The sequence below is a fragment of the Microcaecilia unicolor genome, chromosome 7, assembly GCF_901765095.1.
Source record: "Microcaecilia unicolor chromosome 7, aMicUni1.1, whole genome shotgun sequence".
NCBI classification, from domain to species: Eukaryota; Metazoa; Chordata; class Amphibia; order Gymnophiona; family Siphonopidae; genus Microcaecilia; species Microcaecilia unicolor.
In genome coordinates, this window is record NC_044037.1 from 239,809,264 (window position 1) to 239,834,867 (window position 25,604).

At 43.2% G+C, this 25,604-nt stretch overlaps 1 protein-coding gene across 1 annotated transcript in view; it reads left to right on the forward strand.

Moving 5' to 3' along the window:
• Positions 1-205: 205 nt before the first annotated feature.
• Positions 206-25,604, forward strand: part of DPP4 (dipeptidyl peptidase 4) — a 187,345-nt gene continuing 161,946 nt past the window's right edge. Inside the window, 2 exon segments of the mRNA XM_030209009.1 lie at positions 206-228; positions 13,973-14,049. Coding sequence (XP_030064869.1) covers positions 221-228; positions 13,973-14,049 — 85 coding nt within the window. The 5' untranslated portion in view covers positions 206-220.

Consider the following 25,604-nt stretch of genomic DNA (forward strand, 5'->3'; position numbering starts at 1 on the left):
GATACACATCAGAGTTTTGACAATGACTGCTCTTTTGAAAGAGATATGTATTTGCAGTCTGTTTCTTTATGTATTTCATTTTCTATTACCAGGTCAAATCAATTTTGGCAGAATATTTGTGTGTTCTGGTTGATGTCCTAGACCTGTACTGATAACACTCAATTTTATTTTATTTTTTGCTTTCAGCTTTTCAGTGTGTATATGAACTGTTAAGTCCCAAATGGCTAGGTTAGTATAATTGCATTTTACTTTTCTTAATTGGAAATATGTGCTTGATATTGTCTGTATAGAGAGAAATCATTATTCAAAACAGAGCTCAGAATGGGATTGGCTGTCTCAATTAGTGAAGTTAATAAATGTATATTTATGTGCTAGAATCAGTCAAAGCTACCACACAAGCATTTAGCCAAGTTCTGAGTAGGTTAGACCTTGTCCTCCTCTGGGGCTTGGCTTGAAGAATGTGAGAAGTATACTACATGATGCAAATAGGATGTCAGGAGAAGAGGTTGTGAAGGGCCTAGCAGCTCCCACTCTTACATCTGCCAAGATCTGGAGGCAGATGGAATGCTGGGAGGCTGACAGATCCCCAGGCACATGCTTTTTATAATAGGGCAAGCAGGTGGAATTGATAGGGGGGTGGTAAATCCTCTCCTTCCTTGGCACAGACTTTTCTTAATTGTGTTGGCAGAAGAGAGCAGGTAGAGTGCTGGTGAGTCCCATTGGCATATAGTTTTTTTTTAATTGGGGAGATAAGTTAGGTCATGGGCGGCAGACAGCCTGAAATGGCCCACTGAATCTACTCAGTAAAGTGGTTAGGTTTGTAACTGTGGCTCCATGCAGTCTACCTCCTTATGCCTTCTTCTCAAGTGTAAAGACATTTCTATTCTGTTTTAAGCTGAGACGCTCAGGTTTCTATCCTTTTGCTTTCTTAGAAATTTTCTCTGTATCCCACTGCTTTTTGAATTCCATTAACAGTTTTGCTTCCACCACCTCCTTCAGGAGGACAATCCAAGCATCCATAACGCTTTCCATGAAAAAGTTTTTTCCTAATGTTGCTCCTGGGTCTACACGCATGTAGCTTCATATCATGTGCCTTCTGGAAAATGTTTACTTCTTGGGCACTGTGGTAGCGTGGCTAGCAGCTGGCTGCAGGACCTCAAACACATTAGGCATACACACAGGTTGCAGGTAAAAGTCAAAACACTTTATGCACACAAATGAAGAATAATCAGCTCTGTCACTTCAGAGACTAAAACTTTTTAATTAAAATCTCTCTCTCTCTCTCTCTCTGTCTCAATATAGTCACAGAAAATACTCTTAACAGGGCTGGCTCCTAGCCAGAACCAAACACAGTGACTCCTGACAGTCATAGGTCCCATCTGGGCATACATCAAAATCAGGTACTCTCTAGATATACTTCAAGGTTATGTCCTACCTTGGTAGTTTTCCTTACATGTATAATTAACTCTTGGAGGTTGAACTTAACTCACACAGTTTCCTACCCCAGGGAAACACTTAGGCTCAGGCTACTCCTTTCCCAGGTACTTCTCTCAGCTACTGTAGCCTTCTCTTTGCATATGTTGGAAGGTCCTTACTTAGGACCGCTCCCTTGGAGGCTTCTTAATTTCAGCTTCCCCCTTGGAAACTTCTTCACTCGAGTTCTCTTGCAACACCGGGTGAGGCATCCCAGCTAAGGCCACTCCTCTTTCCTGCAACTCCCTTCAGGAACTCAGCCATCAGCCATGCCAGAACACCCTAGAGAAGATCCTTGCTTGGGTCCTCCCACTTGAAGACTTCTTCCCTCCCTGTCCTGCTCTACCAGAGGGCTTTTAACTCCCTGCAATCTGCTTGAGCCCCACCCTCCTGGCCACTCTGGCTAACATACCTATTCTTAAGGTGATTCTGCTTCAGTATCAGAGTGTTCTTAAGGAAAGCCTGCCTTGTACCACCCACTCTCTCACAGGCTCTAATACCTTTCATGTATTTAAATGTCTGTATCATATCTCCACATCCCTCCTCTCCTCTACAGAATACATATTTGCATGTTTAAGTGACAAATTTCACAAACTTACACCTACAAGTTGAGCAAATTAAAGAACCATTCTTTAAAACTCTTATTTTTAACCAATCATGGTGGTTTTTGGTGCCAGAGAGGTAAGCACAATTCCCCCATCAATAGGGTTGCCACTTTTTTGACAAAAAAAACCCCTAACACCTACACTGCTCCATGCCCCTCCCTTGTCCTACCCCCATACCCCGCCCTGCCCTATCCCTTGCCACACCTACTGTTGTACCCTTCACCTGCCCTGCCCCTCTACAGCCAACTGTCTGCACTAGGTTTGCCATCTCAGAAGAAAAAACTGCCACATGTTCTATGATTATTTTACAAACCACATAACAGAAACAGAGCTCCAGCAACCAAACTCTTCAACAAAACAAAACACATTCCAGACTGATATTAAAAACCTTCAATAATAAAGTAACACCAGTGTCCAAGATAGGGCAGAGGAGAAGTCTAATAGTTAGAGCAGCAGGCTGGGAACTGGAAGGCCCAAGGTCAAATGCTACAGCAGCTCCTTGTGGCCTCAGGCAAGCCACTTAACCCTCCATTGGTTTGGAATGGCCTACCATCAAAACTATCACACTTTCAGCAGCCCCATAAGCCTTTCAGAGTTCACTACTTGTGGGCAGCAAGGACTAGAAAGACAGAATGCCCAGGACTCAAATAACAGCAACTCTATTTATAAAAAGGCAGCACCCTAGAACACCTGTGTACTTCCTGCTGGAAAAAAAGATCAAGTCAGAGTGCTATAGATCCCTACATAGAAATTAAACACTAGCAGAATACCACATCTTAGTCACACACACAAAACACATTGATCTTTAATAAATATGAAACAAGGGACCACATATCAGTAATAGAGATATGAAGGCAAAAACTGACCTGGAAGCCTCTAGAAGTCAGATTCTGCATATATAGTAATAAGTAATATTAGAGGAATGGAAACTGAAATGTGAGATATCAACAATGCACATTTCCAACAGCTGACATATTCCAATCAATAAATTCAAAATAAAATATTTTTCTACCTTTCTTGTCTGAGCATTTATGTTTCCATTTCCTTTGGGCCCAGTCATCCCAATATTGAGCCAGCGGTGGTCAGCATTTTTTAAAAATGCTGATCGTTGCCAGTTAAATTATTCCCCAGTATTCATTGCTGGGTCTTGTCCAGGCACTGGCACTGAAGATCAGGGGATAATTTGGGGTGGGTAGGCTGCCAGATCATATGCGGGCCTGGCCGATATTTAGCTGGGGCTGCATAAGAGTTATGCAGCCTCAGCTGAATATCAGGCCAGGGCCACATAACTTATTTTTGTTTTTCATTAAAAAAAAAAAATAGCCCCCTGAGCCTTATCTCACCCCAAGCCCCACGGTCATGGCAGCCATTTTACAGAGGCGCCACAAGGGGCAGGAGTGAGGATGCTGTGCTCCTGCCCCCAAAGACCCAGCTGGACTAGCAGGGATGTAGGTAATCCTGTGGGTGTACCTTCATGGGTATACCTTCACGGTGGTGGTGGGGGGGGGGGAGGGTCTTACTGCAGGCTGGAGGGAGGGAAGGCAGGAAAGAGGGGACATTGGAGGGGGACGGGGCTTGGGGACTTTTTTTTTAATTAAAAAAAATGTTATGTAGGTGCCGGCCCGATATTCAGAGCTGGCACCCACATAGCTCCATAGAGGTTCCTGCCCACTTAAATCGCTTTGAATTTCTCCCTCAGTGTCTCTTTTCTGCTTTTCTCTTTTTTCTTTCTAATTCTCTTGCCAGTGTTTCCTGTCAATTTCACATTTGTACATGTCCACCATCCATCTTCCCTGTGTCTCTTATCTATCCTGTCCAGCATTTCCCCTCTATGACCCTATCTCTATCCTCACCTCATGTCCATCATCTGTCCTCTCAGTGTCTCTATCTTTCCCCCTTTGTCTAGCATTGCCTCTCTGTGTCCCTATGCTCCCTCCATCTTTCCTTTGCATCTCTGTTTCTTTTCTTATCCAGCTTATCACTTCTCTCTTCCCCTCCTCCCAGTCCCCTCAACCCAGGACCAGCATCTCTCCATCTCTCTCCCTCTACTGGACTAGCATCCCTACCTCTCTCTCTTCCCTCACCTCCCAGGTCTGGTCTATCTCTTTTTTCCTCTTCCACTCCCCCCCCCCCCCCCCCCCCCCCATGTGTATAGTATCTCTTCTTCCCCTTTCTTCCCCCTTTCCTTCAAATATAGTATCTCTCCCTCCACTGCTCTCTTTCTTCCCCAAAGTTTGGTATCCCTTCTCTCCCCTCCCACACGCTAGGCATCCATCCATTCCCCCCTCCCCCATGCAGGTCTGGCATTAATCAATCCCTCCCCCACCTCCCATGTAGATCTAAAATCAATTATATCTCCCTCTACTCTGCAGATCTGGCATCAATACCTTCTCCACCCCCCCTTGCAGGTCTGGTCTCTCTCTCTCTCTCTCTCTCTCTCTCCTTGGTTTGTCAACTACAGTGAGTCGCTGGAAGCAAATTGAACACACTACTTTGGATAGCCTTGGAGCCTTCTATCTGCTGTGTTCTACTCACATTAAGTTGCATCAGAGGAGGTAGGACGCAGCAGAGAGAAAGCCTCGGGGCACCAGAAATAGTGCATCTTCCTCGCTGCCGGTGTACTGCCGTGGTGGGAGCGAAGGGAGGGAGAGATGCTGCCAGACTCATGGGAGCCTGTGAGTAGGGGAAGAGGCAGTTGGAAAGATGCTGAGATTATGGGAGGGTAAGAAGGGAGAGTGAGCTGCTGGACCACAGGGGCAAGGAGCCTGAGGCACAAAAAATGGCTTTCTGTAGCCGATTTTAAGGCTCTGCTGGTAGGCAGACAGACAGGTCAGCTGAATACTGGCCAGTTGGCAACCTATCGAGCTCTTCTCGTATTCCCAGGCTTAAAGGAGACACTTATGTGCAAATGCTAATGGGAAATGTTCTCAATATACGTATATTGCTGTTCTAAAATTTGGAATGCATTATCTTGAAGGACTACCCAAACTATCACCAGAACATGTCTCCTTGAAATCTGTATCCACACATGTATTCAACTGGCATACATATGTGGATAATAATTTTATGGTCAAAACGTCAACTGAGAAAGCGAACTGAAAAGATCCTTGTTTTCATACATAAAAGGAGGAAAAGACTTCAGAGCTACAACACATTTAACTGTTCATATGCCACCAGATTCTATATATGGCACCTAAATTTGTATGTCCAAGTTTGGGCGGGCTGCTGAGATGTGTCTGCAAATTAATTGGGTACTGAACTCTTAGCCATCAGTAAGTGAGTGCCCACACCAATTATTGATGTTAATTGGCACTCATTAAAATTTGTGCATGCATTTAGCTGGGCACTATTCTATAAGGCAGTGCACCTAACTCCCATAATGCATATCCACAAAGGGGGCATGACCATGGGAAGGGCATGAGCGAGTAAGAGACTTTCCAAAAAATTACGTGTAGTTATAGAATATTGCCTCAGCACACCTAACTTGGACGCCAACCTCTACACCAGTTTTCAGCATGCATAAACATGGCGCTCAAAGTTAGGCATGGGAATCAGTGCTACACATGATTCTATAAAGGGTTCACAACCTTTATAGAATAATGCTTAGTGGTGATTTTTTTCAACATCTATTTCTGAGCTCTGTTTAAAGAATTCCCTCCATGGTAACTACGTATGTACATAAGAATTGCCACACTGGGACAGACCAAAGGTCCATCAAGCCCAGCATCCTGTTTCCGACAGTGGCCAATCCAGGTCACAAATACCTGGCAAGATCCCAGAAAAGCTCGATACATTTTATGATGCTTATCCCAGAAATAAGCAGTGGATTTTCCCAAGTCAATTTAATAATGGTCTATGGACTTTTCCCTTAGGAAGCCCTCCAGACCCTTTTTAAACCCCACAAAGCTAACCGCCTTTACCACATTCTCTGGCAACGAATTTCAGAGTTTAATTACACGTTGAGTGAAGAAACATTTTCTCTGATTCGAATTAAATTTACTACTTTGTAGCTTCATCGCATGCCCCGTAGTCCTAGTATTTTTGGAAAGAGTAAACAGATGATTCACATCTACCCAATCCACTCATTATTTTATAGACCTCTATCATATCTCCCCTTAGCCGTCTCTTCTCCAAGTTGGAGAGCCCTAGATGCTTCAGCCTTTCCTCATAGGGAAGTTGTCCCATCCTCTTTATCATTTTCATCGTCCTTCTCTGTACCTTTTCTAATTCCACTATATCTTTTTTGAGATGCAGCGAACAGAATTGAACATAATATTCAAGGTGCGGTCGCACCATAGACTGATACAAAGGCATTATAACATCCTCACTTTTGTTTTCCATTCCTTTCCTAATAATACCTAACATTCTATTTGCTTTCTTAGCCGCCGCAGCACATTAAGCAGAGCATTTCAACGTATCATCAAGAACGACACTGAGATCCCTCTCTTGGTCGGTGACTCCTAATATGGAACCTTGCATGACGTAGCTTTATTTCGGGTTCCTCTTTCCCACATGCATCACTAAGCACTTGCTCACATTAAGATGCCCAGTCTCCCAGTCTAGTAAGGTCCTCTTGTAATTTTTGACAATCCTCTTGCGGTTTAACAACTTTCAATAACTTTGTGTCATCAGCAAATTTAATTACCTCACTAGTTACTCCCATCTCTAGATCATTTATTAATATGCTAAAAAGCAGCGGTCCCAGCACAGACCCCTGGGGAACCCCACTATCTACCCTTCTCCATTGAGTATACTGACCATTTAACCCTACTCTCTGTTTTCTATCCTTTAACCAGTTTTTAATCCACAACAGTACACTACCTCCTATCCCATGACTCTCCAATTTCCTCTAAAGTCTTAAAGTCTTTCATGAGGTACTCTGTCAAACGCCTTTTGAAAATCCAGACACACGATATCAGTCAGCTTGCCTTTATCCACATGTTTGTTCACCACTTCAAAGAAATGTAATAGATTGGTGAGGCAAGATTTCCCTTCACTAAATCCATGTTGGCTTTGTCTCATTAATCCATGCTTTTGAATATGCTTTGTAATTTTGTTCTTTATAACAGTCTCTACTATTTTGCCCGGCACCGACGTCAGGCTCACCGGTCTATAATTTCCTGGATCCCCTCTGGAACCTTTTTAAAATACCAGCGTTACATGGGCTACCCTCCAATCTTCTGATACCATGCTCGATTTTAAGATAAATTACAAATTACTAACAATAGTTCCGCCAGTTCATTTTTCAATTCTATCAGTACTCTGGGATGAATACCACCTGGTCCAGGAGATTTGCTATTCTTCAATTTGTCAAATTGTCCCATTACATCCTCTAGGTTTATAGAGATTTCATTCAGTTTCTCCGACTCGTCAGCTTTGAATACCATTTCTGGCACCGGTGTCTCTCCCAAATCTTCTTCGGTGAAGACTGAAGCAAAGAATTCATTTAATCTCTCTGCTATTGCTTTGTCTTCCCTGATCGCTCCTTTTACTCCTCGGTCACGTGGCGGTCCAACCGATTCTTTTGCTGGCTTCTTGCTTTTAATATACCTAAAAAAGTTTTTACTGTGTTTTTGCATCTAACGCAATCTTTTTTTCAAAGTCCCTCTTTGCCTTCCATATCAGCGCTTTGCATTTGACTTCACATTCCTTATGCTGTTTCTTATTAATTTCAGTCAGTTCCTTCTTCCATTTTCTGAAGGATTTTCTTTTAGCTCTAATACCTCACTATTTAACCATGTTGGCTGTCGTTTGGTCTTCCTCCCTCATTTTTTAATACATGGAATATATTTGGCCTGGGCTTTCAGGATGGTATTTTTGAACAGCATCCATGCCTGATGTAAAGTTTTGACCCTCGCAGCTGCTCCTCTAAGTTTGTTTTTTCACTGTTCTTCTCATTTTATCATTGTCTCCTTTTTGAAAGTTAAACGCTAATGTATTAGATTTCCTGATTATACTTACTCCAAAGCTAATATCAAATCTGATCATATTATGATCACTGTTACCAAGCGGCCCCATCACCATTACCTCCCTCACCAGATCATGCGTTCCACTAAGGACTAGGTCTAGAATTTTTCCTTCTCTTGTCGGATCCTGTACCAGCTGCTCAATAAAGCAATCTTTGATTTTGTCAAGGACTTTTACCTCCCTAGCATGCCCTGATGTTACATTTACTCAGTCAATATCGGGGTAATTGAAATCACCCATTATTATTGTGTTGCCCAGTTTGTTAGCCTCCCTAATTTCCAATAACATTTCTACATACATCTGTTCATCCTGACCAGGTGGACGGTAGTACACTCCTATCAGTATCCTTTTCCCTTTTACCCATGGAATTTCAATCCACAGGGATTCCAAGATGTGTTTTGTTTCCTGCAGAATTTTCAATCTATTTGATTCAAGGCCCTCCTTAACATACAATGCTACCCCTCTACCAATTCGATCCACCCTATCACTATGATATAATTTGTACCCCAGTATGACAGTGTCCCACTTGTTATCCTCCTTCCTCCAGGTCTCCGAGATGCCTATTATATCTAGGTTTTCATTTAGTGCAATATATTCTAACTCTCCCTTCTTATTTCTTAGGCTTCTGACGTTCGCATATAGACATTTCAAACTATGTTTGCTGTTCCTATTTACATCATGCTCAGTACTTGACAGTATTAATTTGCAATCTTTTGTCTGGTTTTTATTTTTATTTAAGGACACCTGATCTACTACGGTCTCTTGTGCAACCTCACTATTGGGATACCTTATCTTCCCTGTTTAGGTGATATCTTTAAAAGATACCTTATTCTGAACCATGAGCTTTTGAGTGGCTGTAGGCCTTCCCCCAGTCTCTAAAAGCTGCTCTATCTCCTTTTTAAATGCCAATATCAGCAGCCTGGTCCCACCCTGGTTAAGGTGGAGCCCATCTTTTCGGAATAGGCTCCCCCTTCCCCAGAATACTGCCCAGTTCTTAACAAATTGAAACCCCTCCTCCCTGCACCATTGTCTCATCCATGCATTGAGACTCCGGAGCTCTGCCTGTCTCTTGGGCCCTGTGCGTGGAACGGGTAGCACTAGTTGGAGCTGTTTCTCAATTATTGGCTGTAAAAACTTATTAGTCCAGCAATAGCGCATAATATGTGACCCACTTAGTATGCTAAGAGAAAAGCTCAAACACTCATTTTAAGCTTTCCTTCCTCCAAGAGTGACTCTAACAGCAGGCAGTAAATCCCAGTGGAGGTTTCGGTTTCTCCAGGTAAAGCCTAACTCCAGAGATGTACATAGGCATGAACAATTTGGCTAGTTTTTGTTTTTCACTAGGTTTTCCCAATTTGTGGATATTTTTTCATTTAGTTTCACACATTTATTTTAAGAGGAAATTTTTACTGCTCACTAAAATGATGTAATGCACACTAACCAATGAATTAGAAGGTACACTAATGAACCAAATGCATAGAAACAAATGCACACCTCTACAGAACTTTAGAAGTCTGTGTCCAAGGTATTAACCCTGATGAAGTCATGTTTGTGCTGAAATGTTAGCCTTTTGTTATAAAATACTTCAAAAGCAGTAAAGCATGGATTCTCACTGCCATATACAAGTGCATACTTACTCCTGCTTCAGTGAAGGAATAGCTTTGTGCAAGAACTTTCAGGGAGAAATTTGATGGTGATGAGATAGCTTTGTGCAGGATTTTCAGGGAGAATAGTCCAAATCTTTTTAAAATTCAGATATGCTGACCACGGTTACCACATCCTCTGGCAACGAGTTTCAGAGCTTAGCTTTTCGTTGAGTGAAAAAATATTTCCTCCTGTTTGTTTTAAAAGTATTTCCATGTAATTTCATTGAGCATCCCCTGGTCAGGTGCAAAATAAGTACCTGTATATATGTAAACCGCTTTGAATGTAGTTGCAAAATTCCACAGAAAGGCGGTATATCAAGTCCCATTTCCCTTTCCCTTTTTCAAGGACTAAAAAATCGATTCACTTACCTTTGTGAACAGCCTATACACCTATTACCCTTTTCTGCCTAAGCACTCTGTTATAAAATTACCCTCTCATTCATTTTGTGCATTTCCAAGACCTGTATTATTATTATTAGCATTTGTATAGCGCTACCAGACACACGCAGCGCTGAACACCTGATACAAAGAGACAGTCCCTACTCAAAAGAGCTTACAATCTCAGGGGGAGGAATGCTGGCTTCGGCCTAACCCCTGGTAAGCCTTTCCTCAGCTGAGAGGTGCCCACCTCTACCACCGGCTGCCTTTCAGGTGCTGTGGAGGACTTGCAGCTCATCTGCATATCCTTACAGCCTTCTCCGGGGTGACACCCAGGTCCACCCCAATCCACTCAGGGCCTCCGCTCTAGGTGCCCAGCGCTCCCACCAGGTGCTGTGGAGGACTTGCAGCCCTTCTGCATTTCCTCACAGCTGTATCCGGGGTGACTCCAGTTCCACCCCGATCTTCCCAGGGCCTTCTCTCCAAGTGCACAGAGTTTCCAGGTGCTTTTTGGCTAGGATCAGGCGACCCTCAGGGGGAGGAATGCTGACTTCGGCCTAACCCCTGGTAAGCCTTTCCTCAGCTGAGAGGTGCCCACCTCTACCACCGGCTGCCTTTCAGGTGCTGTGGAGGACTTGCAGCTCATCTGCATATCCTTACAGCCTTCTCCGGGGTGACACCCAGGTCCACCCCAATCCACTCAGGGCCTCCGCTCTAGGTGCCCAGCGCTCCCACCAGGTGCTGTGGAGGACTTGCAGCCCTTCTGCATTTCCTCACAGCTGTATCTGGGGTGACTCCAGTTCCACCCCGATCTTCCCAGTTGCTAAAGTACCTTAATCGTTTATGGCCCCTATTCACATTCTCTTCCTAGCTCTGTCCCTTCCTAATCTTTTCCCTCACCCCCTTCCTCTCTCCGCTACAGGAACTCACTTCCCATCCATTGACTTCATCACCTCACCTTCTCTCCTACCCTCTTCCTCCCTCTTGGCTTTTAATCTCCGTCTCTTTCTTCCCTCCATTTTGCCTTCCCCATTCCACCTAAATACCTCTCGCCTTTGACGCCTTCGTGGCCACACCTCTCCTACTCTCCTCCGCTCTCTTTTACTCCTTCTCTTACTCTCAGCTGGTGACATCAATCCCAATCCTGGCCCTCCTCACCAACTATTATCCAAACTCTACAGATCTCACCGTGACCTCTCTAACCTCATCTCTATTCCTCTACTCCCCTCCTCTTCTCTGCCCTTCTCTTGCGCCCTATGGAATGCCCGCTCTATCTGTAACAAACTCCCCTATATCCAGGACCTCTTTATCTCGCGTCACCTCCATCTGCTCGCCATAACAGAAACCTGGCTCTGCCCTGATGACTCTGCTTCAGTCGCAGCCCTGTGCCATGGCGGTTATCTATTTTCACATACTCCTCGCCCTGCTGGCCGTGGGGGCGGTGTTGGACTACTTTTCTCTCCCTCCTCCAGATTTCAACCCCTTCTTCCACCTCAATCTCACTGTTTTTCCTCCTTTGAAGTCCACTCTATCCGCCTTTTCTCTCCTCTGCCTCTTCGAATAGCGGTCATTTATCGTCCCCCTGATAAGTCCCTTTCATCCTTTCTCAGTGACTTTGATGCCTGGCTTGCCTTCTTCCATGATCCTTCCTCCCCCTCTCTCATCCTTGGTGACTTTAATATTCCTGCTAATGATCCTTCCAACTCTTATATTTCCAAGTTACTCGCTTTAACGTCGTCCTTTAATCTCCAACTATGCTCCACCTCCCCCACTCATCAAAATGGTCACTGTCTTGATCTCATTTTCTCCTCCAACTGTTCACCTTCTAGTTTCCTTGCCTCTGATCATCCCTCCTCTGATCACCATCTTATAACTTTCACACTTAAATCTCCTCCCTCCCAGTCCCGTCCTATCCTATCTAATTTATCTAGGAATCTTCACGATATTGACCCTTCATCTATATCCTCCCATGTTTCAAACCTCCTCTCTACTGTGGCACCATCCACGTCTGTCAACGAGGCTGTTTCTTCTTACAACAATACTCTATCCTCTGCCTTAGACACTCTTGCACCTTTGATGACCCGCCCTGTAAGGCGTACAAAACCCCAACCTTGGCTGACTTCTAATATCCGCTACCTACGTTCCTGTACCCGCTCCGCCGAACACCTCTGGCGGAAATCTCGGGCCCTTGCTGATTTCTTACACTTTAAGTTCATGCTGACCTCCTTCCAATCTGCTCTTTTACATGCCAAACAGGATTATTATATCCAACTGACCAACTCTCTTGGCTCTAATCCTCGACTTCTCTTCACCACATTGAACTCTCTCCTCAAGGTGCCCCCTCCCCCAACTCCCCCTTCATTATCTCCTCAGACCCTTGCTGAATTCTTTCACAACAAGGTTCAAAAGATAAACCTATTCTTGACCCACTACAATCTGGTTTTCGCCCTCTCCACTCAACTGAAACTGCGCTTACTAAAGTCTCCAATGACCTATTACTGGCTAAATCCAGAGGTCAATATTCCATCCTCATTCTTCTTGATCTTTCCGCTGCTTTTGACACTGTCGATCACAGCATACTTCTCGATACCCTGTCCTCACTTGGATTCCAGTTCTCTGTCCTTTCCTGGTTCTCTTCCTACCTCTCCCTCCGCACCTTTAGTGTTCACTCTGGTGGATCCTCTTCTACTTCTATCCCTCTGCCTGTCAGCGTACCTCAGGGTTCTGTTCTTGGTCCCCTCCTCTTTTCTATCTACACTTCTTCCCTTGGTTCATTAATCTCATCCCATGGCTTTTCCTACCATCTCTATGCTGATGACTCCCAAATCTACCTTTCTACCCCTGATATCTCACCTTGCATCCAAACCAAAGTTTCAGCGTGCTTGTCTGACATTGCTGCCTGGATGTCTCAACGCCACCTGAAATTAAATATGACCAAAACCGAGCTTCTCATTTTCCCCCCCAAACCCACCTCCCCGCTCCCCCCGTTTTCTATTTCTGTTGATGGCTCTCTCATTCTCCCTGTCTCCTCAGCTCGAAACCTTGGGGTCATCTTTGACTCTTCTCTCTCCTTCTCTGCTCATATCCAGCAGACCGCCAAGACCTGTCGTTTCTTTCTTTACAACATCCGTAAAATCCGCCCCTTTCTTTCCGAGCACTCTACCAAAACCCTCATCCACACCCTTGTCACCTCTTGTTTAGACTACTGCAATCTGCTTCTTGCTGGCCTTCCACTTAGTCACCTCTCCCCTCTCCAGTCGGTTCAAAACTCTGCTGCCCGTCTCATCTTCCGCCAGGGTCGCTTTACTCATACTACCCCTCTCCTCAAGACCCTTCACTGGCTCCCTATCCATTTTCGCATCCTGTTCAAACTTCTTCTACTAACCTATAAATGTATTCACTCTGCTGCTCCCCAGTATCTCTCCACACTCGTCCTTCCCTACACCCCTTCCCGTGCACTCTGCTCCATGGATAAATCCTTCTTATCTGTTCCCTTCTCCACTACTGCCAACTCCAGACTTCGCGCCTTCTGTCTCGCTGCACCCTACGCCTGGAATAAACTTCCTGAGCCCCTACGTCTTGCCCCATCCTTGGCCACCTTTAAATCTAGACTGAAAGCCCACCTCTTTAACATTGCTTTTGACTCGTAACTACCTGTAACCACTCGCCTCCACCTACCCTCCTCTCTTCCTTCCCGTTCACATTAATTGATTTGATTTGCCTACTTTATTTATTTTTTGTCTATTAGATTGTAAGCTCTTTGAGCAGGGACTGTCTTTCTTCTATGTTTGTGCAGTGCTGCGTATGCCTTGTAGCGCTATAAAAATGCTAAATAGTAGTAGTAGTAGTAGTAGTAGTTTTTGGTCATTCTTCTTTCAGCTATTCCTTTTTTCTCATTTTCAGTAATTATAAACATCTTAATACCTCAAACCAGAAGATAAACTACACAAGTGCAAAGAGGAACTTTTGCCTACAGATGAGTAAGTTCTGAACCAATGTTCATACCAAGTATTTTCTATTTATATGGCTTATATGTGGCCAGTAATGCATTTCATCTTTGTCATCCAGGTACTGCCCAGGTACTGTTGGTATCATGCCCTCTCCAGAGACATCTAATTTGATTTGCATATTTCCTACTGGTGAATCCATGCTCTGTTCCCTCCTGCTGCTGTTGCCCACTGTGCGCTCCCCCATGCTGACCCTTCCATGGAAGTCAGGGCTCCATCTCCTACAGTGCTATCATCAGAATGTAGTGACCATTGGAACTGAGTCAGCCTGCAGCCCTGTGCCCACAGGCCTGAAAAGGCTGAAACCACCTTAATACCTGTGAGTGCAGAGCCCTGAGCTGACTCAGTCTCTGCATTCCCTGCCTTCTGAGGACTGTGTTGCTGGAGCCCAAGTCCCGTAGAAATGACAGCAGGAGAGAATGGATTGGAGATCCAGGATGAGAGTGAGAAAGAACTTTGCTACCTGAGCACAGGTGTATTAGGCCCGAGTGAAAATCCGGGCTTGTATATGACTGTACAACCTAACGCTCTTTGCCAGAAATGCCTATATATTGGTTTCAAATTATGAATTACACTTGCATTCTTTTGTTGGTTTTAGTATATACATAATAAAGGCAATGTTATAATCTAAGCAACCATATTTATGTTCCCCCTTATGCACATAAATGTCTAGAATAATAGAGCTTATGCTCTTATGTGTACAGATATCTATGAAAGTGCCAGCAGGGTGCCTAAGTGTTGTTCTCTAATGGTGCACTTAGATGCAAAGGGGCATTCAAAGGGGTGGGGCATGGGCAGGATATGGGTGGGGCTCCCACTTACATGTGTAACTTACAGAATATTTGAAGTTATGATACTAACACTAGCTCTATGGCTGCTGTAACTGTGATAAATGTTAGGCCTGCTAATACCGGGCTACACTAGTTTTCTATAACAAAACCTGGGTGCCCACTCCTACTGTACATCCTTGAAGTGACAAAATGAAGGCTCCCAGTTATAAAATTGTCCCTAATGAGGATAATTTTATAACAGTGCCTAGGTCTGCAGATGGAGAAGAGACCTATTTTAAGCCTATGTTGTAAATATAAAATACTAGCACAAATCCAGCAGAAATAGTGCGTATATTGAAGTTATGGACATTAAGCTTGCTCAAGAGTAGGTTTAAATGTTAACTTGCACTTTTGGAGCTGGATTCTATAAATGGTGCTCAAAAACGGGCACTAGAAAAGATAAGTGCTAATCCCCAGATTCTATATATCACACCTACGCCTGTGTTTACAAAGGCGTGCTATAGGCGCATTAGCATTTTTAACACACGTTAAATGCTAACATGCGTCAAATGCTAATGCACCTATAGGAATGTATTGGCACATTAGTGTTTAATGTGCCTTAGCTTTAAAGTTTTGGACGGCTTCCTAAAGGAAAAGTCCATAGACCGTTATTAAATGGACTTGGGGAAAATCCACTATTTCTGGGATAAGTAGTATAAAATGTTTTGTACTTTTTTGGGATCTTGCCAGGTATTTGTGACCTGGATTGGCCACTGTTGGAAACAGGATGCTGGGCTTGATGGACCTTTGGTCTTTCCCAGTATGGCAATACTTATGTACTTATAAAGGCACATTAAAAATGCTAACATACCTTAGAAAAACATACCCCCTAGTATTCTGTGCCAAAATTCAGGCATATTCTATAACAACAATTATAGATTAATTGGCTTAACAAGCTAATAAGTGTTGATAACAGGTCTTAAAGATCAATAATGAGCACTAATCGGCAATAATTAGAATTTATGAACACAACTCGCTAAGCGTATTCTGTAACGCACTGCACCTAAATTCTAATGTGTGCAGCCAAAAAGGGATGTGGTTATGGGTGGAGAAATGGACATTTCATGGGTGTTCCAAACTTTACATGCACTTTTATAGAATATGCCCCCGTGCGCCTAAATTTACATGCCGACATTTAGGCCACGTTTCCCTTAGTGAAAATAGATGCAAGGTTTTAAGTGATATCAACTAAGCGTACTTTATATACCACACCTAAATGTAGGCATTGCTTACAGAATATGCTTAGGCAGAAATTTATTCCACAAGGAGTTTTCAGGCGCCATATATAGAATCTGGCCCTAAGTGTAATTCTATAAAGGGTGTGCGCTGAAACCTGGTGTAAATGCTGGGCGTGCTGACCCATTATTTTGTAACAAGCAAGGGGCCAATATTCAGCTGATGGCAGTGAACGTCTTGCTGACCGCCGCCGGCGTTATTCCCAGATATTCAATGCCAGATCCAATGAGTTCCAGAGTTTATTCTTTGAGTGAAAAAAAATATTTCCTCCTGTTTGTTTTAAAAGTATTAACCAGTTATTGCTGCTGAAAATTGGTGGTTAGCACCTAAATGAAAGCCAGCTATTTTGGGGGCATTCCAGGGGCAGAGTCGGAACTTGGCTGGTTAAGTGCTGATATTCAGTAGGGTAACTGCATAAATGGGACTGCAAAAAACACAGTCCTATCTTTATGCAGCAACTGGTTTATGCAGTGCTGGCTAACACAAGGCAAGTTAAGACTATATTCAGAATTTAAGTGGCCACTAGTCTGCATTTTAATAATATTTATAGTCAAATCATGATTTGATCCTAATTTAAACCCTGATAAGAGGAAAAGATAACCCTATTGAATAAATAGCTCATGCCAAAAGGATATGCTTTATTTTTCATCAAAAAAAGATTCAATAATAAGAATGCTTATGTTTATGTTTATTACATAAGTACATATTGTGAGAACTTGCTATACTGTTTGTCATAACAAAATGGCAAAGCAGTTTACAATCAAATAAACAAGAAAGCAGAAAAGAACTCCAAGTTATTAACAGAACAGCTTAAAAGCAGAAAAGAGATAGACAAAAATAAAAGGATAAGTAGAGGTAACAGATAAGCCCAGTGTATTCACTCATCTGAAACCCATCAAATACCAAACTGAAAAGATGAGTTTTAAGACCAGCCTTAAATTTAATACATAGACTAGAGTATAAACAGCAATATCTTCCAATACCTTAAAGAAACATGCTGATTGTCTGATTCCAGCCTACCTCAAGAGACTGGACAGACTGACAGATGGTGCTCATGCAGACGTGAAAAGGACTCAAAATGGGAATGACCATGTATAAGGCCCTGTGCAGAGTTAAAATTTTAAATTTGATCCTAAAAAAGAAGAGGAAACCAATAGTGCTGAAAAAAAACAAGGGTTTGCATGGTTGTAATGTCAAGAGTGACATAGAATTGCATGGTATGAATCAACTGGAGACATTTTATGATATTTTATTTATTTGGTACATTTGTATCCCACATTTTCCCACCTATCTGCAGGCTCAATGTGGCTTACATAGTACCATAAACGGTGTTAGCCGATTCCGGTATGAACAAATACAAGGTATGCACAATTACAAGGTGATATTGTGGTAGAATGAGGTACATGTATGGTAAATACAATTAGGGGGAACATTAGAGAGGGAAAGGAAGGGTTGGGATATGCCCATTATGGTCTTTGGTTTTATGTCGCAGGATATGATAGATGATAGAAAGATAGATACCAACAAAGATGAGTTTGTACTAACATATGTGATGTTATTAGGCATGAATCTCAGATATTTGAGATGAACTGTCAAGAAGTGAGAGGACAGAGTGAAATTATCACAGTGCAAGAACATTGGTAGTTAATAGTGACCTCAAGATATTTAAAGGACTCAACCAGAGTGACTGGGGAGTTGAATAGCAATGGAGAAATGGAAGGATGAAAGTTCTAACAGTTATCTGTGAGGTTATGGTCTTTTTAAGGTTAACTCTCAGACGGTGTGTATCTAACCAGCTCACCACTTTGCAAGGCAGTGGTTCAGCCTAATAAGTTATGGAGATGGAGGATCAATGCATGAAATCAAAAGAATGTCATCAGTATAAAAGTTGGTGTTGATGCTGAGACCTTGCACAATAATAGCTAATGGGCTAAGAAAAATGTTAAATAGTAGGACAGTGTCACGAAATGCCTAGCTACCCACCTGGGGTTACCCCATGGCCACTTAGAGGATCTATCTCCAGCATAGCTCAGATCCATATGCACCTGCCACTTGTGCACTTGCACCCTCCATCCACCGACTGGGTCTCAACCGCCTCTGTGTGAGTCTTTCACTTTCAAATTATCCCCAGTGATTTCTAGGTTACTGGAGCCATACTCCCATTGGTCCCACAGTTCCCAGAAAGCATTCACAGACCCAACACACAAACCACCAGGATTCTTTATCAGTACAGACAAGCAGGGTAAACAAACAATTATGTTTATGCTCATAAAATATTGAACAGTAGACAGAAAATGTGCAATCAGCAAACAGTAACAAGAAACTGAAAAAAATGGATCAATTATAACACAAACTAAACATTTGTTTACTTTCTAGAAAGTACCTGGGGAGATCAGGACATATAGCTGTTCACCAGTTATCAAATATAACTGTTTCAAGGGCTTCAGCAAACAGCTTCCTATCTCTCTTCTGACAGGCTGAAACTGGGGGGGGGGGGGGGGGGGAGTACAATCCAAATTTAAAAAGCTCCTTGGCCAATCTGAGCCCAGTCAACAAATTTTTATAAGAAAGCTGGTTACATCACTATAGGCATTTCCTTTATCTGTGTGCTAACTAAATGAAAGAATGGTCAGTCTTATAACAGCTTAAAACATAACATGCACCACCTGCTGGCCAAATTAGAGAAATGCACTTCAAGAATTAATGAATGCAGTTTTACAGGCTTAAAACACACTGTTCTGTCACAGGCAGCAAGGACACAACCTTCTGGAATACCACAAAGAATAGGGAAAGAAGAAGACAAAGATAAACCAAAGCAAACTGAGAAAGTGCTATCCATTGAAGAAGGAAGTGAATCAACAGAGGACTGGTCCAGTCAATCTTATTTCTCTGACTGAAGAGAGCATGAGGCAATGGTCTACTATATAAAAGGCATCAGAAAGGTCTAGAGAAACTGCCAAGGCATTCCTGCCACTGTTACTACTACTTATCATTTCTATAGTGCTACTAGATGTACGCAGCGTAGAAAGCTCTGAATTTCATGCATGAGAAAATTTAGCATTATCCTTCCTTCTACAACAATATGGATGTTTTTGTAACGGTTGATCAGTCTTTCACGTTACCCTTGAAGAACTGTTTCAACACTGTGACATATGAGGGTCTTGCCACATTTCAGAAGCACAAGGCCAAACAGGTGACCAGAGTGCAAGAGGAGTCTTCCAGCTAGGTCTTATCCCAGGTTGAACCCAGGTCCTTACAACTCTAAATAATGCCATTATCACTGAGGTGAGCCTGCTGAATATTTACTGACCTGCAGTAAGAGAAAGTGCTTTTCAATTTTTACTCTCCTACCTTGATTCTTCTGCCATGCCATGTAATTTTCTATAAGATTACCAGCCTATGGCTCTGCACTGTTTTCCCCACCCTATGTGAAGGCTTATGTCTCAGGAATGCTATCCTCCTGGATCATCCTGGTAACCTGTAACTTGGGGCTGCATGCTTAACATCTCTCTGACATATGACAGTAAAGATTGAAGTAGTAGCCAAGAGCTGCTTGATGGAACGGTATGGCTGGTGAAGGCCTTGGCTTAAGGACTTTGGGGAAGACCTGAACAGAGGTCACATGTCATGCAGCATAGACATAGCAGTTTGATGCACATATAGCAGGCTCTGTTATGCTTAAGTCCTGCTCAGAGGTCCCATGTGCAAGGCAATGCTAGAGATGTGACACCCATTACATACTTTTGCTTCTATCCCTTTGTGTTACATCAGACAAAGACAGGGCTAGGTCAAAGGAGACAGTATGCTGGTGTGGTCAGCTACCAGAGGTAAAGGATAGCTGGAAGACAAAGTACAACTTGCAACTATCAAGCCACATGGTGGAAAAGTGTTCAGGAGCTGATAAGAGTTCTTTACAAGCTACACTGTCAATAAGGCATAATGTTGAGGTGCAACTTCAGGAGGAAACACAGGCATGCTGGAAAAAATTCCTTTCAGTGCTGAAGTCCATCCCAGGGTATAGCTACTATGGCAAGTAGAGGGCATTCCTTGCTGTACAGATGCCAATGGAGGGAGCGCTGCTACTAAAAGGCCTACTTAGCTATGGAAGGGCCACTAGAGGGAGCTCTGCCTTACATATAACAGCCTAAACCAAGTAGGCTATAGGAAGTGGTCTTCCCTTTTTTAGGTTAAGGGCAGGATGGCCTGTCGAAGAGTAGAAGAGGTATTTCCCTTTTAAGAGGAAAGCCCCAGCTAGGAAAGTTCTGGACTCATCTGGAATTAGGAGGAGGGACCCAGAAAGGGTAGGAGTTGGGCATTGGAAGCCCCGTAAAAGCACGGAGAAGGAGGAGAAAGAAGTCCTACCTGTAACCTAAGAGGCAGACCAGAGTTGGCTGAGAACCCCAGGGCATGGACCCCAAAGGAGGAGCCCGGAAAGCTAGAGGAGAAGCTGGCTAGAGCAGGCTGAGAACCCTGGGGTGTAGACTCCATAAGGAGTAGCCAAGGAAGCTAGACCTGTAACAAGAAGATACTTACCTTAATGACTTTAATCAGAGAAGATTCTCTAAGGAGAAGTGACAGAGATCTGCAGTGTGAAGAGAACACTCCAGGAAGGGAGAGTAGTGTAAAAAGGACAGTGAGTTAATTTGAAACTTGGACTAACAGCCTTGGAGTGGAGGGCAGGACTGTAAGGCCACAGTGAGATACAGTTCTGTCCAAGAGGAGGTGGCTGTTAGACTGAGACCCCAGCAGTCTACTAAGAGGGGCTCAGTTCAATATTGCTTGCTGAAAGAAAGCTGAATTCACAGGTAAAGTACCCCACAGTTTTGGTTGGAGGAGGGCCATGCTGGATGATTTGCACAAGTCTGGGCCCAGGAGGAAGACCTAATTTGCATATCACCAAGAGCTTGTTAATGGAGGTTATTTTGTCACTCAAATAGCCTAAGGGCCTAAAGATGTACCAGAACTCATGGTTGCTTATGGAAAGGAGGGTCCTGCCTGAAGGAGATCCTGAGGGGGGGGGGGGGGCGTTGTTAGATGAAGTCACCCTAAGTGAGAGGGGGCTTAGTATTCAGGACAGTGTGTGCTCTAAACCAGAGCAGTAGGGTAAGAGCAGGTAATGTATCAACCTGGCTTTAAATGATTGTGCATGTGTGTTAAAAATATGGGGTCCATTTACTAAGGTGCGCTGAAAAATGGCCTGCACTGGTGTAGACGTGTGTATTGGATGTTCGCATGTCCATTTTTCAGTGCACCTGCAAAAAAGTCCCTTTTTTTGGGCTGAAAATGGACGTCTGGCAAAATAAAAATTGGCACGCGTCCATTTTGGGCCTGAGACCTTACTGCCACCCATTTACTTAGTGGAAAGATCTCACATGTTAACTGGACGGTAATCATCAGTGCATGTACACTGCCAATTACCACCTGGTTAGAGCTGCACCGGAAATTTTCTGGCGTGCATACTGGACACATGTAAAAAATGAAATTACTGCCCAGGCCACGCGGTAGCTGGGCGGTAGTTCTGAATTTGCGCACATTGGGCACACATAGGTGCCTATCCACCTTATAATTGAAAGAGAAAAACGCCTAGATTTCGACCCAAATCGGGAGATAGATGTTTATCTCACAAAAATGAATAAATCGGTATAATGGAAAGCCGATTTTGGACGTTTTCAACTGCACTCCATCGCGGAAGCGTACAAAGTTGACGGGGGCGTGTCGGAGGCGTGGCGAAGGTGGAACTAGGGCGTGGTTATCGGCCGAGGAGAGATGGGTGCCTTTCGCCGATAATGGAAAAAAAGTATGCGTTTGTAAGTAGAATTTAGGGCACTTTTCCTGGACCCTGTTTTTTCACGAATAAGGCCCCAAAAAGTGCCCTAAATGACCAGATTACCCCCAGAGGGAATCGGGGATGACCTCCCCTGACTCCCCCAGTGGTCACTAACCCCCTCCCACACAAATTTTGATAAGGGACAGATAGATACATTTTAGTGTATATACAGTAGAAAGCCTTTTCAGATGAATTCAGACCTGTGGTATTTGATTTCACTTTCACATTTTCTGTTACTAATAAATTTTCCAGTCAGCCAAATTGTTTAAGTGGGTTGTACATACTGCACTAGAGATGATTTTTAATATCTAGCAGTCAGAATGTATGAAAGATATATCTTTTTTTGGCAAAATACAGTTAAGAGATAAATGTTGTTTATTTGTAACCTTATCACATATCCTTGAAAGCACTGGTGAAATTTCCTACAGGGTAGCTTCTCAACCACTGGATTGTGAAACAAAGTTCTTTTATTCCAGTTACAATAATAGAAACAAAAAAAAAAACCCTAAAATAATTCATTGGGAAGTAGCATTACAAACACACTAGGAAGCCCCAACAGTTTGTTTTTATTATTTTAACCTAAAAGGAGTGCTACAGCCTTCACACTGGGAGCTGAATAGAAAGGTCCTTTTATTGCATCTGACCTCATGTGTGCAGCATTTTCAGGCTTGGAACATTTAGACCGTTGTGTTAAGTCCTTACAATTACATGCGTGCATTCTAATACAACCTAATCTTATAGAAAAAAAATAATTTCTTCTCATTTCAAAGAAAATATGGCAGCTCACAGGTTGATAGGTTGGCATTAATAAGACAAATGGCATTGGCCAGTTCTTTGCTTTCTAGTTGCAAGGGCTTTTGTCTATATATTGCTTGCTTGTCTTTTAATGATGCAGCTTCTTGTTGTCATTTTGGGTTTTGCTTAGTAACCAGAACCTTAGAGCTACCCATTTTGAGCAGATAGGTGGGGTAAGATTCCTTTAAAGATATGCCTTACCAAACAGCCTGAGGTATTTTACAATAAAATTATTCAGTATTACAAACGGGGCAATGATATAAACCTAAGATCTAATTTAGAGCATAATCAAAGACATATAAATGTGCTAATATGAGTATTGTAAGAGATCCCTAGAGATGAGACAAGTTCCACAATATTGGAGAAGATGGGGAACTACAGGCTAATAAGCATCGCCTCAGTAGTGGAAAAAATAAAGGAGACACCACTGAAGCAATCTACAATATAGTGGGTTTTAAAATCTGGGACTACATTGTTTTACAAGAGACAGATCCTGTCAAATTAATCCGATTTTTTTCAACTAAACGACTAGAGAACTAGATTAAGGGCACATGTTGGATGTGGTCTATTGGGACTTCTGCAAAGTCAAGTTGGAAAACCTCTGACAGATTATACAGGGTAATTGTAAATGGAAGTCATTCAGAAGAAAAGTGAGCAGTTGAGTGTGTTAGAGATTAGCCCTGGGACCAGTTCTGTTCAATATCTTTGTGAGTGACATTGCAAAAGGGTTAGAATATTTCCCTTTTGGCAGATAACGCAAAGATCTGCAATACACTGGACATCCCTGAAGGATTATACAAAATGAGAAGTGATCTGCAAAAAGTAGTAAGCTGGTTAAATGCTTGGCACTTAAACTTTAGAGAAAAGAAGTTTTTTTTTTTTTTGGATTTTGCTCACACCTTTTTCAGTAGTAGCTCAAGGTGAGCTACATTCAGGTACACTGGGTATTTCTCTGTCCCTGGAGAGCTCACAATCTAATTTTGAACCTGAGGCAATGGAGGGTTAAGTGACTTGTCCAAGATCACAAGGAGTAGCAGTAGGATTTGAACCAGCTACCTCTGGATGTTAAGCCTGGTGCTCTAACCACTAGACTACTCCTCTACTCTATAGAAAAATGTATTTAGACTGCAGAAACCTAAAGGAGCAGTTAGTCTAGGATCCATCCTGAGGGGAAAATATTTTAGATCTTGTATTTACTGGTACACAGGTGCTTGTGCCAGGGGTAATGGTGGTGGGGCTGTTAGGTAGTAGTGATCACAATGTGATCAAATATGTTATCACTGGAGTAAAGACAATGAAAGAGGTCACTGCCATAGCATTTCATTTTAAAAAGGGAGACTACATGAGGCATGGACATTATTTTACAAAGACATTTTGGAAGCCTATCTTTGTCTGCTCCTGAGGATGATCCTCTACCTCATACCTCAATGACACTAACAGGCTTATTTTCAAAAGAGAAGGACGCACATCTTTTGACACAAATCGGAAGATGGGCGTCCTTCTCACACGGTCGTCCAAATCGGTGTAATCAAAAGCCGATTTTGGGCGCCCCCAACTGCTTTTCATTGCAGGGATGACCAAAGTTCCTGGGGGCATGTCGGAGGCATAGCGAAGGCAGGACTTGGGCGTGCCTAACACATGGGCGTCCTTGACCCATAATGGCAAAAAAGGGCGTCCCTGACGAGCACTTGGATGACTTTACTTGGTCCTTTTTTTGTTACGACCAAGCCACAAAAAGGTGTCTGAACTGACCTGATGACCACTGGAGGGAATTGGGAATGACCTCCCCTTACTCCCCCAGTGGTCACTAACCCCCTCCCACCCTCAAAAAATATCTTTCAAAATATTTTGTGCCAGCCTCAGATGTCATACTCAGGTCCATGACAGCAGTATGCAGGTCCCTGGAGCAGTTTTAGTGGGTGCAGTGCACTTCAGACAGGCGGACCAAGCACCATCCCCCCCACCTGTTATGTTTGTGGAGGAAACAGCGAGCCCTCCAAAACCCACCACAAACCCACTGTACCCACATCTAGGTGCCCCCTTCACCCGTAAGAGCTGTTGTAGTGGTGTACAGTTGGGGGTAGTGGGGGGGGGGGGGGGGTTGGGGGGCTCAGCACACAAGGTAAGGGAGCTATGTACCTGGGAGCAATTTATTAAGTCTAGTGCAGTGCCCCCTAGGGTGCCCGGTTGGTGTCCTGGTATGTCAGGGGGACCAGTGCACTACAAATGCTGGCTCCTCCCATGACCAAATGGCTTGCATTTGGTCGTTTCTGAGATGGACGTCCTTGGTTTCGAAAATCGCCGAAAATCAGAATTGTCCATGTCTAGAGACGTCCAAATCTAGGGACGACCAAATTTCAGGATATGGACGTCCATGACCGTATTATCAAAACGAAAGATGGATGTCCATCTTGTTTCTAAAATACGGGTTTCCCCGGCCCTGGATCAGGATGTTTTGCAAGGATGTCCATATCAAAACTTGGTCGTCCCTTTTGAAAATGTCCCTCCATGTTAACATATGGCTTGACGCATTATTGCTATTCTTGGCATAGACATTCTTCATCGATAGAGCACTATCCTATGATCTCCCAGGACATCTGAGGCTTGGTCTCCATCTTATCCCTAAATTTCTCACCATGACAACTTAGCAAAACCCCCAAACTCCCTGTAAACCCTTATAACAATGCCAGCATATGACAGCATACCTGACAGTTTTGTGGGGTATTTGCAACACATTATTTTGATCATTTTCAGAAAAGAAAGCATCCAGTTAATGATGTTGTGAGCAACATTTGTCATGCCCATATAACAAATCTCCTTGCTTTGCCCTCTTCTTCATG